Source organism: Puma concolor, chromosome B4 (assembly GCF_028749965.1).
Source record: "Puma concolor isolate L17-30 chromosome B4, mPumCon1.1.hap2, whole genome shotgun sequence".
NCBI classification, from domain to species: Eukaryota; Metazoa; Chordata; class Mammalia; order Carnivora; family Felidae; genus Puma; species Puma concolor.
Genome location: NC_141673.1, coordinates 89,250,712 through 89,267,837, shown reverse-complemented (window position 1 = coordinate 89,267,837; position 17,126 = coordinate 89,250,712). Strand labels below are relative to the sequence as shown.

Here is a 17,126-nt window from a genome sequence, read left to right as displayed (position 1 = left end):
TTTTAAGGTCTATGGTCCATTTATTAATTGGACCCATTTCCTTTCTTTCTTGCACTTTTGGTTGGGAAAAAAAATAGTTGTTTGTCTTAATGAGAGTCTCCATTTTGGGTGTTGCTGATTGCACCTTTATAGTTTCATTTAGCATGTTCTTCTCTTCCTTGCATTTCTTCTTCTTTTTTTCCCCACACACTTATTGATTTTTGAGAGAGCTCAAGCAGGGGAGGGGTAGAGAGTGTGCGGGACAGAAGATCTGAAGTGGGCTCTGTGCTGACAGCAGAAAGCCGGATGCACAGCCCAAACTCATGAACCATGAGATCATGACTTGAGCCAAAGTCGGAGGCTTAACCAACTGAGCCACCCAGGCACTCACTCCTCTCTTCCCTGCATTTCTTAAGAACTGATATTTAGATCTAAACTGAGGTTTGGTAAGATTTTTTTTTAACTAGGGAAGAGTGCTATTTCAGAGGTGATATTTCAAGTTTCTAGCGTCCATTGAGATATTTAAAATAGCTCCTTCTTGGGGCGCCTGGGTGGCGCAGTCGGTTAAGCGTCCGACTTCAGCCAGGTCACGATCTCGCGGTCTGTGACTTCGAGCCCCACATCGGGCTCTGGGCTGATGGCTCAGAGCCTGGAGCCTGTTTCCGATTCTGTGTCTCCCTCTCTCTCTGCCCCTCCCCCATTCATGCTCTGTCTCTCTCTGTCCCAAAAATAAAATAAACGTTGATAAAATAGCTCCTTCTTTTTTGTATTGTTACTGATCGTTGGTGACCATTACCTAGATGCATTAATTCATTAGAGGTTTGAAAATTATGGTATTCTAATTCTTTCATCCTTTTTTTTGTTCATTATTTGGAATACTTCTATACAGAAAAAAAAATGTCTTCACATTTTAATGATTCTAATGACTAGGAAAGACAGGATAAATGTAATTTTTCTCCTAAGTACCAGTTTTAAATGTATTGAAGTGGTACCTTAGAAGCATCCAGAGTTTAACATGTTCTTTTTTTGGAGTGCTATGAATTCATGAATTTAAACATTCTATATATTTCAACCATTACAGTTACTTTTCTTAATGATGAAAATTTCCTACAGTTGGTTAGTGGGAGCTTGTTCAAATTCACCCATGAGTTACTGGGGCACAATCTAGTCTTCAAGGCCTCCCTGCTTTTTTGTATGACAAATATTCTGGGCTCATCTTATATTCTCAGACCTGGTAGTAATCACATATTGAGAAGCCATAATTCCTTTTATATAGCATTTACAGACCCAATTCAGTGCTGGTTGCACTTATTGCTACTGGTTGATCATTGGTTTTAGACCTTTTCAGTGCAGAGCTAAGATATATGTCACTCAGACTGAAAACTCCTGCTTCAAATATAGGACTACCAAGTTTTTCTTAACCTGGTTCATCTTAAATTATAAATGACATTTTAAGCCATGAGCCTGGATGAGGTGATTTGGGATTATATGTAGATAGGGCAAAGAAGATATTCTAAGGACTGAACTGTGGAGTGCTGTGGCAATGAATACTAACAGGAAATGACCACTTAGCCAGGAGGAAAACAAAGAGAGTGTGGGGTTATAAAAACCAGGTGAAGAGAATGGATTAAAGAGAAGGACACAATCAATGGTGTGCAATTCTGCTAATAGCTCAATGAAGATGAAGCCCAGAAACTGCTGAATTTATTAATGTGAAGGCCTTTGATGTTATTTATGAAAGTAGTTGTGGTAGAGTTGTGGAGGCAAAAAAAAAAAAAAGAGCTGGTGGGTCAAGAATTGGAGAAAAGGAATTTTAGGTAAGGAGTACAGATGAAAGCTTGGTCTTAGAAACATGGACCATGCAACCATAGGAATAGAAGAGGAAACAAATCAGATGAATACAAATGCAGATGGAGAGTAAATGTGGTGGGGGAAGAGTACAATATTTCTCTCCTGATTTCATCAGTGAGTTCCCTAAGCAAGGTCATCAGCTGATAATGAAAGTTGGGAAAGAAATGTTGAGGGTTTGAGAGAAGTCATTTGGAAGAAAGGGAAAGAGATTAAGTTATTAAAAGTTATGCTTAACAATGCCTCTAAGACCCAGTGAGGTCAGTGGTCATAAATTTAAGATAAGCCCTTATGTCATGTTAATGAGTTTTTATTCAACTATTTAAAACAGTGTGGGTGTAAATACAGAGTAGAGAGAAATTTGAATTTAACCCAACTGTGGTTTGTCAAGGAAGAACAAATTGACCAATGGACAAAGGAAGTGATGCGCTGTGCAAGTGAGTGATTAAAACAGTTATGTGAAACAACTCAGGTAAGGAGGGAAATGACAATATGAATGATATGGGTTAAGTTGTGTCCTCCCCCCTAAAAACATATGTTGAAATCCTAATGCCCTGTATCAGTGAATGTGACCTTATTTGGAAATAGGGTCTTTGCAGATGTGATCAAGTTAAGATGAGGTCACTGGAATGGGTCCTCATTCACTATGACTGTCCTTTTCAGAATAGGAGAAGACAGAGACACATAAGAGACAATGGTCATGAGACAATAGAGGCAGAGATTAAAGTAATGAATCTACGATTCCAACAATTGTCAGCAAACATTGACGGTAGAAGAGAAGGAAGAATCCCTTCTTTAGGTTTCAGAGGGAGCATGGCTCTGCTGACACCTTAGTTTTGGACTTTTAGCTTCCAAAACTGAGATAATAAAGTTCTGCAGTTTTAAGCTCCCCAGTTTGTGGGGGCTTTGTTAATGCAGCCCTAGAAAACTCATTCATTTATGGTTAATTTCACACCACAGCAGCAGAGGTGAGTGGTTATGGTAAAGTTTATATGGCCTGCAAAACCTAAAACACTTACTATTTGACCCTTTGCAGGAAAAGTTTGCTGATCTAAAATATGGAAGTAGGATATAGTCCAATGAAAGACTACATATGAGAAGTGCTGAATATTGTATTAAAGTAAGTAGTATGTACCTTCAAAACTGTAACTTTAACTGTGGACTGAAGAGGTCAGGAAAGGAATCATGTTAGAGAGTGAACTTGAGTAAGCTGAGGATAGACCAAATTACACTCTCAGGAAAATTCCATTTGTTGGTGAGGAAACGTAGGCTCTTTGCACTTTGGGATAGTAAACACTTCTTCCCTTTGAATGCACTAATGGCCACACTGTTAAACACATTGAAAATACAAGACCTATTGCAATGCTTGCTCACTAGCAAAAGCTAGTTTGATTGCTAAAATAAAATATTTGGTCTTTCAGACTCTGAATGTACCATTGCCTCATTGTACGATTTATCACTTTATTTGTATCCTTTTTTTTTTCATTTGTAGTGAAATGTGCTTATAACCTTTGATTTTTGGTTAATGATCCTTACCATTGTGTGAACTGAAATTGTATATGTAATGATGATACTTTCCAGTCATTTATAACATTTTGTTATTTGGAATATACTTCTGAATTGCTCATATAATTTAATCTTTAAGAGAGCCCCATGAATCTATTTTATTTTGAATAAAAATTCTGCCTCACAGAGGAAGAAGCTGAAATTCAGTAAAGTTTAGTGACCAGGTCAGAGTCACAGCCATTTAAGAATATGATGGATCTTGGATGATGCCGGTAGCAAATTCATTTATTACCATAACCAAATGCAAGCTGATATGGCTCAGAATCCTCCTCAAATGGTACTCTTGGAAAAAGAATTTATTGTAATTTTAGAATTTTTCAGTGCAAGGAGTTCTCTCTCCTTAGAATTTAGATAGCATAAACAAGTGGATGCCGAAAAATCCAATGTTGTTTTGTTTTTTTCTTTTTCTATTGGATCCTTATAAATTGTGGATGTGAGCAACTGATCCTGTGTCTGAGAATTAACTCTTTCTAGAAAGAACTCTGCAGAGCCTTGATCCTGACCTGGTATGTGTTCCCTAAGATTCTAGAATCCCAGTGGGAAAAGAAACCACACAGAGATTTAGCCTATGAGCCTTTTTTTTTTTTTTTTAAACAGAAGTATCCCAATGATGTCTCAAGGAGCAGCTGGCTTAAAAACTTCTTGGAAGGAGAAGGAGGGATCTTTGTTACAGACTTCCGCCCCTCCTCCTGCTTCTGTTCCCTTCCCCTCTGCCCCCTGCAGAGTTTTGTTTCTGGGAATCAGCAAGTAAGATCACAAGTGGTCTTTTCTCTTTTCACTCTCTCCCATACAGAAAGCTTTATCACGTGTGGCCTTAAACTTGCAGCAAATTGCAAAGAAATGGCTCAAAAGCTTCAGCTCTCTCTGTGCCCTGGGAGCTGAGATGCACGTCAGTGGCTTTGCCAGCGTGGCCTGTTCTCTGCAGACTGCCAGAGAAAAGAGGCCAGGAGGAAAGAGGAAAGAGTCGAAATTGCCCAGGGGTGAGACCATGCCCTTCATCTTTTCTTTCCCCTAATTTGCTCTGTCTGTGTCCATCCAGGCTCTCCCCACCTGGCAGAACTGCTCAGAGCTGCTGTAGAATTCACCCCAGTTTCCTCTTTCAGTCTGTGGAGTGGGGTCCAGCCTCTTGCTGAGCAAGTTGAGAGGAATTGGCTGTCTTTGATCTCCGCCTCCAGGTAAGATTTAGTTCTCTGCTTTTGTATTTTGTGACTATCACACCAGATTCTCATAGGAGAGCAGCTAATAAACCCTTCAGTTCTGCACTACAAGTATCTTATCCATACACACCATTAAAATTGGGCCCTTGTCAGGTTAATAGAAATAGGAAAGGACACAGGTTAAAGTCAGATCAACTCAGATCTGGGTTCAAATTTTGACTCTGATGCTTATTGGTTGGGTAGTTCTTGACAAGTCACTTAACAGCTCTGAGTTGTATAATTTTCTATAAAATGGGAATTCTAATGCTAACCTTGCTGAGTTGTTTTAAGGATCAGCCAAAAGTATATAATTCACCTGGCACATAAATAGTACTTGTTAAATCTGAATCTGACACAAACAATTACTTGTATTAGGGGGCTTAGCTTTCTTAACAACTCACAGTTCGTATTAGCAAGTACCATGACATTATTTGGTGTCCAGAAGACAAGCTAGTCCAGAGGGTTTCCTCATGAGACTAAAAGAAGAGGGTGTTGGGGGTTGCTCTCTGACTTTCTCTCTGGCAGTCTTTGGAGTTTGACTATGGATGGAATCTATGTCACAGGATTAGGGCACAGAGCTTCAGGGCTTCTGTGTGATCCAATTACACCCTTTCAGGCTATCTATGCTCTTTCAAGACCAGAAGATTCATTTTCAAACTCATATGAACAGAGAATTCTGTCGTTTTTTTTTTTTTTAAGTGAAAAAAATGAAAAGCAGTTGGCTTCTTTTTCTTTGGCCTCCAGAGTAAGATCTACTCCAACCCAGGATGTTGGATGAAAACTTTGCCATAACTCTTTTCCTGGAGGTATCTGTTCAAGTGGTGGAAGAACAATTAAGGATTTGCCAAATGCAAATCCTTCTAAATAGTTGTGTGCCTTTGCTCTACTGCTGCAACTGCAAATGAATAGAGAGAGGGAGAAAATCTGGAGGATCTTTCCATTCATGTCCTTGAGCTTTCCTTCTTCTTCTCACACAGGAATGAAGAGCTCAATACTCATAAACATGGTGTCCTTGAAACAGACTATTCTTGAGGTGATATGCAAATTAGCCATCAAGATGAAATGATATTTTCAGTGAAAATATCCAGTGCCAGTGTTCTAAGCTGAATCCTATTTTGCCCTAACACAACATCAACTAAGATGACTATAGTTTTCTTATTTTTGTCATTACTTCTAGATTAGAAGTGATTTTTGTGTCAACACTCCCAAATATAAGAAGACAGTGTGTTTTGGTGTCTCAAGGTTTTAATATTGTTTGCAACATGATTGTTTTTCTCTTTAGCATTAGCATTCTAGATGTAACCTTTGAATCTTTTAAAGATAGATTTATTATAAGTGATAGTATATTTAATTATTAAAGAATTTGTTCTGGTCCATTGGCTTTATTATAACTGGCCAGAAATAATATATTGAAGCTCTGAAACAGTAGGCCAATTTGAATTAAATTTAAATTTTTTCTGGTATATATTTCTTGCTTGGTGATATTTTTACCTCTTTAATGTTTAAAATATTTTTGTATGTTCATTATAGAAACATTAGGATATATGAAACACAAAACATTTTTAAAACATTGCCTACAGTGTCACCAACCAGAAATAATGTGTTAACTTTTTCTTTATATCTAGACTTTCTGAAACTTCGTTTCTATGCATATACACATGTGAAAATGTATGCTTCTGTTGTAAAATAGCGTATTATGTATATTGTTTTGTACCATGAAGTTTTATAATCAGCTCTATAATAAAAATATTCTATATAGCTGTATTTACTTCTTTACACTAATTTCTAAAGGCTTCAAAAGATTTTCTTGCATAAATAGACCATAATTTGTTAGACATTTAGGTCATTTAGATGTTTTGACTTTTATTATTATTATTATTATTATTATTATTATTATTATTTATTATTATTGGCAGTGTGTCTCCAGCAATTTAATGAAGGTACAGGTACTCAGTAGTCTTTTAGCAGAGAAACCTATGTAACATTGCATAACCCAATGTTTCTCAGACTCCCTTTTCATTGTTCTGACAAAACATTGTTCTGGAAAACTAGTTTCAGTGACTCAGTGGACATAAGAAGTTGGCCTTGGGTATCAGAACACGGTAAAGAAGAATCTCTATGTCCTTAGTTTCTTAGAAGTTGTGTTTTTTTTTTTTAATCAGAAATGGATGTTAAACTTTATCACCTGGTGTTTGGCATCTACTGAAACTTTATTGTTTTTTTTATTTTGATTTTTTTCAGCTTTCTTGAGATGTGACTGACAAAAATTGTCTAAATTTATGATGTACAATGTGATGTTTTGATATTCATTATAACATGTAACATTATAAATGTATACATTCATTAATGTAATGATTTGGTAAATAAAATTCCTAATATTGTTACATTTGTAAACTAGATCCTAATTACAGAATATAAATTAATTTGGATTTACTAGTATTTTATTTAAAATTTTAGCATCTCTAAGTTTCACCTGAAGTGTTTTTTTTCCCTTGTGCTATCTAAATGAGATTTTGCTCAATATAACTCTGACGTTTTTAAATGAATAGAGATTTTTATCATCTGTTTTAATTACCTAATATTTTCTCTTTGAAGGGTATCCCTTACTAAACTACTCCTTAGTATTCTTGTGTAAGGGATCTGTCCTTAGTATTTTTGCTTAGAGGATAGTTTCAGGGTATTTTTGTTAATGGTTCCCTTGGCTATTTTTCTTTTCTCGGCTGTATCAGTACAGGTAATTAATATTTGCCAGAAAGTTACCTATTTGGTCAAGACTTTGAAGTTATTTCTATATATTGTGCATAATTTCTATGTTTTATACTTATAAACATCTATGTTTAGAGCTCACTGATATTGTATTCGTGGGTCTTTGTCTTTTCTTTTTTTAATCTTTATTTATTTTTGAGAGAGAGAGCATGAGCAGGGGAGGGGCAGAGAGACAGGGAGACACAGAATCTGAAGCAGGCTCCAGGCTCTGAGCTGTCAACACAGAGCCCAACATGGGGCTCGAATTCAAGAACTGCCATATCATGACCTGAGCTGAAGTGGGATGCTTAGCTTAACCACTGAGCCACCCAGGCACCCCAATGGGTCTTTGTCTTTTGATCTTGCTTAGAATTATCTGCTCTTTGTTTAGTTCTTTGGTTTTTAACTTTTTTCCTGTTTCACTCAATTTTCCTTGCCCATTTCTTAAAAGTTAAATTTATGTATCAAATAATCTAAAAATCAAATAATCTAAAAATCTAATACTAAAAAAAAAGAAAGAAACAGGCCCTTGCTTTACCCTTCTCCACTCATTTCTCACTCCCTAGAGGAATCCCCTCCAGTTTTAATTGTTCAGGTCTTACTTTTGATATTTAATTCCATATTTCAAAATAAATTCTTGATTTTTCAGTTTTGAGAAATTATCTATGAATTCAAACTGTGAAGGATGAGGTTTAGGAAACACAGAATAAGTATTACATAAGGTCAAGGTAATATATTCATAGGCAGAATAAGCCTAAATTTCTAAATACATTAAATTTTACTCCTAATGTTATTCCTTTAATTAGTTTTATGAAAATATGCAAGATTTCTATTAACATACAAATGCATCATTAGGGTGATCCAGAAGTTATTTTGTTTTTTCAATCTCTTCACTTAATTTATTTTTTCAGGCAGGTATTGAGCCATGCAGAATCCTAAAAAAGTAAATACGGATATGAATAGGAGAAAATAGGTTCAGAGCATGTGAAACTGTCCAGGGCTTGGTAAGGCAGGAGGATGGAAAATTAAACATAGGAAGGGAGGCCATCTTTTTTTAAGGCACTAAAGTAACTTTTGCCTGAATTAAATGTAAGCCTGAGGCACAAATCATGCTCCTTCCTTGTGTGTCAAACTAAAATGATACATAAATTGGTCCTCTTCTCTTTATTGCCATATTTTAAACCTTACTTTGGATGCTGCAGACCTATAGGAATAACAGTGTGCTACAGGGACCTATAAGGGGCATCAATCTTTTCTACCCATTCTATTAAGATAGATTAAAAGGCTTTAATGACTTAATTTTAATGAATCAATATTCAAATGGTTGAATGCCTCTTCCTTTCCTGCTTGCTTCTAGTTTAAGCTGGCAAGACCACAAAGTTTGCAAAATTCTGCCTCGTTATTTATTCCAAAGACAACATTTAAATTTATTCTTTGCCATAATGAGGCTTAAGCTGGAGGGATTGAGAAAGAATGTTGGCTACAGAGTCCTGATAGCAGGATTAGTTAATCAAATATACTGGTCAATTTTAATTGAAAAATTTTGCCAACTTCTGTGGTAAAATAAGGTAGCTTATATCAAACTATGTCTCCAGAATTGTGATCTGTGAAATAAAAACATTATTTAATAAACAGTGGATTTGAATTTTGTTTTGTTTTTTTACTGTCAGAAGCAACCTTGACAGGATCAGAGTCAAGGAATATTTTCATAATGGACACTTCATCCAAAGAAAATATCCAGTTATTCTGCAAAAGTTCAATGCAACCTGTCGGGCGACCTTCCTTAACAACAGAATATTCTTCCTCAAAGGAGAAACAACAGTGCTGTGGTGAACTGAAGGTAACAAGCAGTTCAACAGTAAACAACAAATAACCCTATGTAGTGAACTAAAGAGTAACAAAGAATTGGGGGGGGGAGGGGTGTTGGGGGGAATTATTTGGTGGAGTCCATGTTTTTGACTCTCCATCCAGATGTTTGCTACACAATTTTATAATTCATGTTTCTATGCAATTATATATTTTCCATATGAGTTAGAAGCAAGAATTTTTTTTTCCTTTTTAAAAAGCGATCTTAGATGCAACTTATTGAAACCACACTTTATCAGGCAGTGAAAGCAGTAGTCTCTCTCTACCATGTAGGTTGTTACTGCATATTACTTTCGGGCCCCATTTCAATGCCCCTCCTAAACTGAAATGGGAGAGAAGAAACTAACGTTTATTCAGTTTCTACCATGTACCAGATATTATGCTAAGTATAGTGATAGCATTTAATCTATGAAATGTCCATCTATTCCCATTTTGTAAATGAAAATTTTGAACTTTCCTTGCTGCACAGTAAAGGGTAGCATTGCTTTTTATTTTTTTTTATTTTAATTTTTAAAAAAATTTTTTAACGTTTTATTTATTTTTGAGACAGGGAGAGACAGAGCATGAACAGGGGAGGGTCAGAGAGAGGAAGACACAGAATCTGAAACAGGCTCCAGGCTCTGAGCTGTCAGCACAGAGCCCGACGTGGGGCTTGAACTCACGGACCCAGAGATCATGACCTGAGCTGAGGTCAGCCGCTTAACCGACTGAGCCACCCAGGCGCCCCTAGCGTCGCTTTTTAAACGGTGCTCAGTGTGACTCCCAAGTTCCTGTTCTTTCTTTGTACCAAACATTCGCTTAGCAAATATATGTGTGTGTTTTCATACAAATGATCATCTATTCTATGGATATTCCATCACAGACTCAGGTCTGGCAAAATACATAAGCCAGCTATTAAAAAAACATTCATTTGAGAATGAATTTAACTTGAATATGAACTCAAGCACAAGGATAGTAGTTGTACTTTTTTTGGTCTGCTATGTTCCTGCTATGACTGTGAAACAGTCTGAGTACTAGACTTGATAAGATGTTAAGTGTTTGATTATATCCTTGTTTTATTTTCTTACCTCTGTATGGTTCCTTCCACTCTTTGCTTCACCATACAGTGGATCTTTTTTTCAAAGCCAAGACTCCTTCAAGTATCCTTGAGGGGAGGGGGTGGAAAGAAGGGAAAAAGCAGAATTCAATATACATTCTGAATGAAATATATTTCAGAATTTGTATTTTTAGGAATCTGCATGAGCTTGAGGCTGAAGAAAGCCTGTACCCATCCTTGAGAGAAATCTTCAGTGATAACAAGCTTGTTAGATTGTTCTTGGTTTGCATTCTTCTTTGTCTGCTTGTTTAGGAAGTTTCCACATGTATGTCAAGCTGGAGTCAGACTAAGTGTGACTTGTCATATTTTCCAGGTATTTTTGGGTGCCTTGTCTTTTGTTTACTTTGCCAAAGCATTGGCAGAAGGCTATCTGAAGAGCACCATCACTCAGATAGAGAGAAGGTTTGATATCCCCTCTTCACTGGTGGGAGTTATTGATGGTAGTTTTGAAATCGGTAGGTATTGCAGATACATGGCTTTACTTTTAAGTACAAGGTCTTCTAGGCGTTACTAAATGACATCCTCACTGCATTCTGTTGTTGCTAGGATCAGACTCTCTCTGTAAATTCATGTTTAGACAGAATTTACTAGGACCTGTTACAGTGGAGGCCAGGTGTTCACTATTATATGACACACAATCCAGAGTTTCCAATCAGAGTGAGAGACTTTCCTAGAGGAGAGGGTGAGATGCTATTGGGATTTTGAGTTAAAGATATTCAGGAACTGTCTTTACAGAAGAGTTCTATATCCTGAAAGCCCTGTGATTCAAAATTTGGAAGAATTCACATGGGTTGTACAAATCTTTATTGTAATGATTTAAGAAGTGAAACCATAAAAGAAGTTTTCTGCCCAGTGACCTAGAAAAAAATCCTATTAACGAGAACAGTAGAGCAAAGCAGGCAAGAAAACTTCTACTCTCATGTGTCTTTGGGTAGCATTTGACTATAGACTTCCTCTTGGCACTTGAAAAGACCAAATGATTTTAGTCACTGTGTTGGAAGTACTTTAAAGAGTATAATTCCACCTAGAGCTTCCTGAATTGATAAGGTACAAGGCTATAATTCTTTGTTAAAATAAACCAAGAATTGGGGTCCTTACTACCTTGGGACTCAGATATATACTTTATGTAGTAAAAGCTCTAATGGCTCCAGTTTCAGCTCATGTGAACTTATAGAAATGTGAGGAAATATTTTTCAACTCTTCAACAATGACTTTTTTAGTTCATCCTGTATATTTCTGTTCTTACTCTGAATATCACAAAACTAAAAGAATGAAAAGGTAACCTTTTACGTTCAGGGTTTTCTTCCCAAATCCTTCTTTCATCATCCTACCAAAAAAATGGGAATGCTTAGGGCAGTACTAATCAAATGTTAATGTACATCCGAATAACTGGGCAACCTGGTGAAAATGCTGATGCTGAGTCTGTAGAAATTGGAGTAAGACTCTGCCTCTCTAACAGGCTCCCATATCACATGAAGCTGTTATTCAATGGGCCATACTTTCTGTAGCAAGTGTTTGAAACATCTGATCATATCACTCCCTTGAGTAAATTCTGTAGATAGGCCTCGATAGTTGATGTAGTACTTGATGCCTGTCCTTTCTATAGCCCTAAACTGAATGAAGGGCCATGGAGAGTCAAGATAAGGATGACACACATAATCCCAGGAAGAAATGAGTATAAAGAGGCAACTAGTTCTAATTGAAAGAACAAATCACACAAAAAGAAGAAGGAATGAACAGATAGAACGTTATATATCAAGTGGTACTTCTTGCTCACTCTAGATTATAGTATAAAAACATTTTAGAGCTGAAGAGACTTAGAATATGGTCCAAACTTTTTCTTAAGTCCCCAGGTCCTAATGCAACTTGAGAGAGCCTATATTTGATACAGAGTACTAACGTTTCACAAGAAGTGACAAAGGACCCTGAGAATAAATTGATATTAATTCTTTCAGACTATTCTAAGGATAGAAGCTGTTTATTGAATTAGATACAGTAAAATGCTTTGAAATCCTCTCACTTCCATTGCAAACCTTTATTCCAAAACATCACTAGGTTTTCTCCAGTTGTTTGCAATCCACAGTTTTTCAGAAAAGTGGGTTTCCTGACCATAATCCTAATTTATTCCTCTTGCCTCTCTCCACATTCCTTCCTTCCAGTATTCTGGATGCACTGTCACCTTTGTCTCTAGCTCCCATTTCTTCTTTTTTGCAGAACAATCTCATTTATCCTTTGACATCAGTTGGCATTATTATCTAATGTCCACACACCAGGCACTCAGGTTTTTCCCAAGTAAAGTATTTTTTCAAACCAAAGTCTTTCTCCAGCAACAGCAGAGTTGCCAAGAAAATAAAATGTTTTCTATATTATCACTTCCTAATATTTCCAGATACTCTTTCTTTCAAAAGTTTTCCCATATATTCTTATAAATATTTAAAAGTTTTGCTTTTTATATTTTACTATTTAATCAACTTCATGTAGACATTATAAAAACTTTGTTTTTTAGAGTAGTTTTGGATTCACAGCAAAATTAAGTGGCAGGTACAGAGATTTCTCATATATACCCTACTCCTACCTATACAAAGCCTCCTCCATGAAAACATCCCCCACCAGAGTGGTATATTTGTTACAACTGATGGACCTACCATAACATTATCGTTCAGAGACCATAGTTCGTATTAAGGTTCACTCTTTGTGTTGTATATTCTAAGGGATTGAAAATATATATATATATATGTATAATGCTAGATATAGCATTATCTATCTATCTATGTATATCTATATCTATCTATATCTATGTGTATATATGTATATATATATACACATATATACATATATATATACACATATATATATATATGTATATATGTGTGTGTGTGTGTGTGTGTATATATATATATATATATATATATATATATATAAAATGCTAGATATCCATGCAAACTACTTTCCCTGCCCTAAAGATCCCTGTGCTCTACCTGTTCTTTCATCATGTTCCCCTACCCTCTGGCAACCACTGATCTTTTTACTGTCTCCATAGTTTTGCCTTCTCCAGATTGTCATATAGTTGGAGTCATATAGTATGTAGCCTTTTCAAATTGGCTTCTTTCACTTAGTAATATGCATTTGGGGTTCCACCAAGTATTTTCATAGCTGGATAGCTCATTTCTTTTTAGTGCTGGAAATAATCCATTTTCTGGATAGGCTTTAGTTTATTTATGCATTCATCCACTGAAGGACATCTTGATTGTTTCAAAGCATTGGCAACTATGAATAACGCTGCTATAAACATCACTTGGCGGGTTTTTGTGTGCACATGTTTTCACCTTCTTTGGGTAAATACCAAAGAGCATAATTGCTGGATCATATGGGGAAAAATATGTTTAGTATTGTAAGAAACTGTCAATTGTTTTCCAAAGCTTCTGTGCCATTTTGCATTCTCACCAGCAATGAACAAGAGCTCCTTTTGCTCCATGCCCTCACCAGCATTTTATACTTTGGATTTTGGTCATTCTAATAAGTGCATAGTGTTATATAATTGGCACCTCAATTTGCAGTTCTCTTATATGACGTTCAACATCTTTTCATGTGTTTATTTGCTATCTGTAAATCTTTTTTGGTAACCTGTCTGTTAAGTTATTTGGCCCATTTTTTAATCTCACTGTTTGTGCTTTATTATTGAGTTTTAAGTGTTCTTTGAATATTTTTGATAACAGTCCTTTATCTGATATGACTTTTGCAAATGTCTTCTGTCAGTCTGTGGCTTGTCCTTTTATCCTCTTTTCATTATCTGTCACAGAGCAGAAACTTTTAATTTTGATGAAGGCCAGCTTATCCATTTTTTTTGTCACAGATTATGCTTTTGATGTTGTATCTAAAAAGTCATCACTAAACCTAAGGTCATCTAGCTTTTCTCCTAAGTTATCTTCTAGAAGTTTTATAGTTTTGCATTTTACATTTAGGTCTGTCATACATTTAGACTTTATTTTTATGAAGAGTGTAAGATTTGTGTCTAAATTCATTTTATTGCATGTGGATGTCCAGTTGTTCCAGCACCATTTGTTGGAAGGATTATTCTTGCTCTCTCATACTACATTTGCTCCTTTGTTAAGGATCAGTTAACTACATTTATGTAGGTCTGTTTCTGGTCTGTGTATTCTGTTCCACCATCTATTTGTCTATCTGTTTCACCACTGTTACACTGTCTTGTTTAATGTGGCTCTATAGTATATATTGAAGTTTGGTAGTGTCGATCCTTTAACTTTGTTCTTTTTCAATATTGTGTTGGCTATTCTGGGTCTTTTGCCTCTCCAGGTTGTCAGTTTAGAAGTCAGTTTGTCAGTATCCACAAAATAATTTCCTGGGATTTTGACTGAGATTGAATCAATAGATCAAGTTGAGTAGAACTGGCATCTTGATAATACCAAGTCTTCCTATCCATGAACATGGAATGCCTCTCTGTTTTCTTAGTTCTTTGATTTCTTTCATCAGAGTTTTTTAGTTTTTCTCACATATATCTCCTACATGTTTTAAGATTTATACCTAAGCATTTCATTTTGGGGATGATAAGGTAAATGGTTTTTCAAGTTCATTTGTTCATTGCTGGCATGTAGAAAAGCAGTTGACTTTTGTGTATTAACCTTGTAGCTTGCAATCCTGCTATAATCATTTGTTAGTTTCAGAAGTTCCTTTGTCGGTTCTTTTGGATTTTGTACATAGATGATCATATCTTCTGGGAATGAAAACACTTTTATTTTTTCCTTCCAAGTCTGTGTACCCTTGTTTCTTTTCCTTGTCCTGTTGTATTAAGTAGGACTCCAATACAGTAATGAAAAGTAATTGTGAGATGGGACATTGTTGCTTTGTACCTGATCTTAGTGGGAAGCTTTGAGTTTTTCATCATTAAGTATGATGTTAGCTGTATATTTTTGTAGATATTCTTTGTCAAATTGAGGAAGTTTGTGTGTCTTCCATGTTTATTGAATTTTTATCACGAATGGTTATTGGATTTTGGTCAAGTGCTTTTCTGCATCTACTGATACGAGCATGTGATTTTTCTTCTTTAGCCTGTTGATGTGATAGATTATATTAATATAATTTCTAATGTTTAACTAGCCTTACATACCTGTGAAAAATCCCACTTGGTCATGGTATATAATTCTGTATATTGTTGGATGTGATTTGCTAATATTTGCTAATATTTTGTTGAGGAATTTTCTACCTGTGTTCATGAGAAATATTAGTATTAGGGCAATGCTGGCCTCATGGAAATGACTTAGGAAATTTCCCCTCTGCTTATATCTTTTGAAAGAGATTATAGAAAATTGGTATACTTTCTTCATTACGTGCTGGGTAAAATCCACTAGTGAATCTTTTGGAGTCTGTGCTTTCTGTTTTAGAGGGTCATTAATTATTGGTTCAATTTCTTTAATAGATACAGGCCTGTTTATATTATCTATTTCTTCTTAGGGAAATTTAGCAGATTGTGTCCTTCAAGAAATAGGTCTATTTTATTTAGGTTATCAAATTTGTAGGCATAGAAATGTTCATAATGCTCCTTTACTATCTTTAAAAAAATTTTTTTTAAGTTCATTATTTTTTGAAAGAGAGTGTGAACAGTAGAGGGACAGAGAGAGAGGGAGACACAGAATCCAAAGCAGGTTTCAGGCTCCGAACTGTCACCACAGACCCCTTTGTGGGCCTCAAACTCACAAACCTGAGATCATGACCTGAGCTGAAGTCGGAAGCTAACCCACTGAGCCACCCAGGTGCCCCTCCTTTATTATTTAATGTCCATGAAGTTTGTAGTAGTGTCTCCCTTTTCATTTCTGGTATTAGTAATTAGAATCTTCTCTCTTTTCTTCTTGGTGAGCATGACTATAGGTTTATATTTTTATTTAAAAAATATATTAAAAATTTTTTAATGTTTATTATTTTTTTTGAGAGAGAGAGAGAGTGCATGAGTGAGCACAAGTGGGGAGGGGCAGAGAGAGAGAGGGAGACACAAAATCCCAAGCAGGCTCTGAGCTGTCAGCACAGAGCCCAACGTGGGGTTCAAACTCACAAACTGCAAGATCATGGCCCAAACTGAAGTTGGACACCCAAACAACTGAGCCACCCAGGAGCCCCATGAGGCTTATTGATTTCATTGATCTTTTCAAAGAATCATCTTTTGGTTTTGTTGATTTTCTCTTCTGAGTTTCTGTGCTCAATTTCATTTATTTCTGTTGTAATTTTTATTATGTCTTTTCTTCTGCCTCATTTGGATTTAACTGGCTCTTCTTTTTCTAATTTTCTAGGTGGAAACTTAGATTACTGGTTTTAAATTTTTCTTCTTTTCTAATATATGCATTCAATGCTTTAAAGTTCCCTCTAATCATTGCTTTTACAATAGTCTTCTGTTACATTTTCTATTTAGCAATTCCTGGAATATTAGAACAATGTTAATATCTAATATAATATTTATGCAGAAACCTTGTTGAATTTATGTTAATTTTTTTTAAAAAAATTTATAGTTGACACACAATAGTACCTTAGTTTCAGGTGTACAACTTAGTGATTTGGCATGTTTATACTTTATGTTGTGTTCACCACAAGTGTGGCTACCATCTCTTCCATTATATCACTACTGCAGTATTATTGACTGTATTCCTTGTGCTGTGCCTTTTATTCCCATGACTTATTCATTGCATAACAAGAAGACTGTGTCTCCCTCTTCCCTTCATCCATGTTGCCCAACCATCCTTCCCCTCTGGCAACCATCAGTTTGTATTTAAAGGTCTGATTCTGATGGGGCGCCTGGGTGGCACAGTCGGTTAAGCGTCCGACTT

The 17,126-nt window shown here is 35.9% G+C and overlaps 1 protein-coding gene across 5 annotated transcripts in view; it reads left to right on the top strand.

Moving 5' to 3' along the window:
• The first annotated feature begins 2,153 nt into the window (after positions 1-2,153).
• SLCO1C1 (solute carrier organic anion transporter family member 1C1) overlaps positions 2,154-17,126 on the top strand; it is a 68,336-nt gene continuing 53,363 nt past the window's right edge. For 3 of the 5 annotated variants that reach the window (XM_086713947.1, XM_086713946.1, XM_086713945.1), the window contains exons 1-4: positions 2,154-3,899; positions 4,433-4,568; positions 9,005-9,174; positions 10,610-10,751. In XM_086713947.1, coding sequence (XP_086570073.1) covers positions 9,046-9,174; positions 10,610-10,751 — 271 coding nt within the window. In that variant the 5' untranslated portion in view covers positions 2,154-3,899; positions 4,433-4,568; positions 9,005-9,045. Of the gene's footprint in view, positions 3,900-3,959; positions 4,141-4,432; positions 4,569-9,004; positions 9,175-10,609; positions 10,752-17,126 lie in introns of those variants that run through there. The other 2 variants (XM_086713944.1, XM_025930330.2) reach the window with 2 other exon arrangements.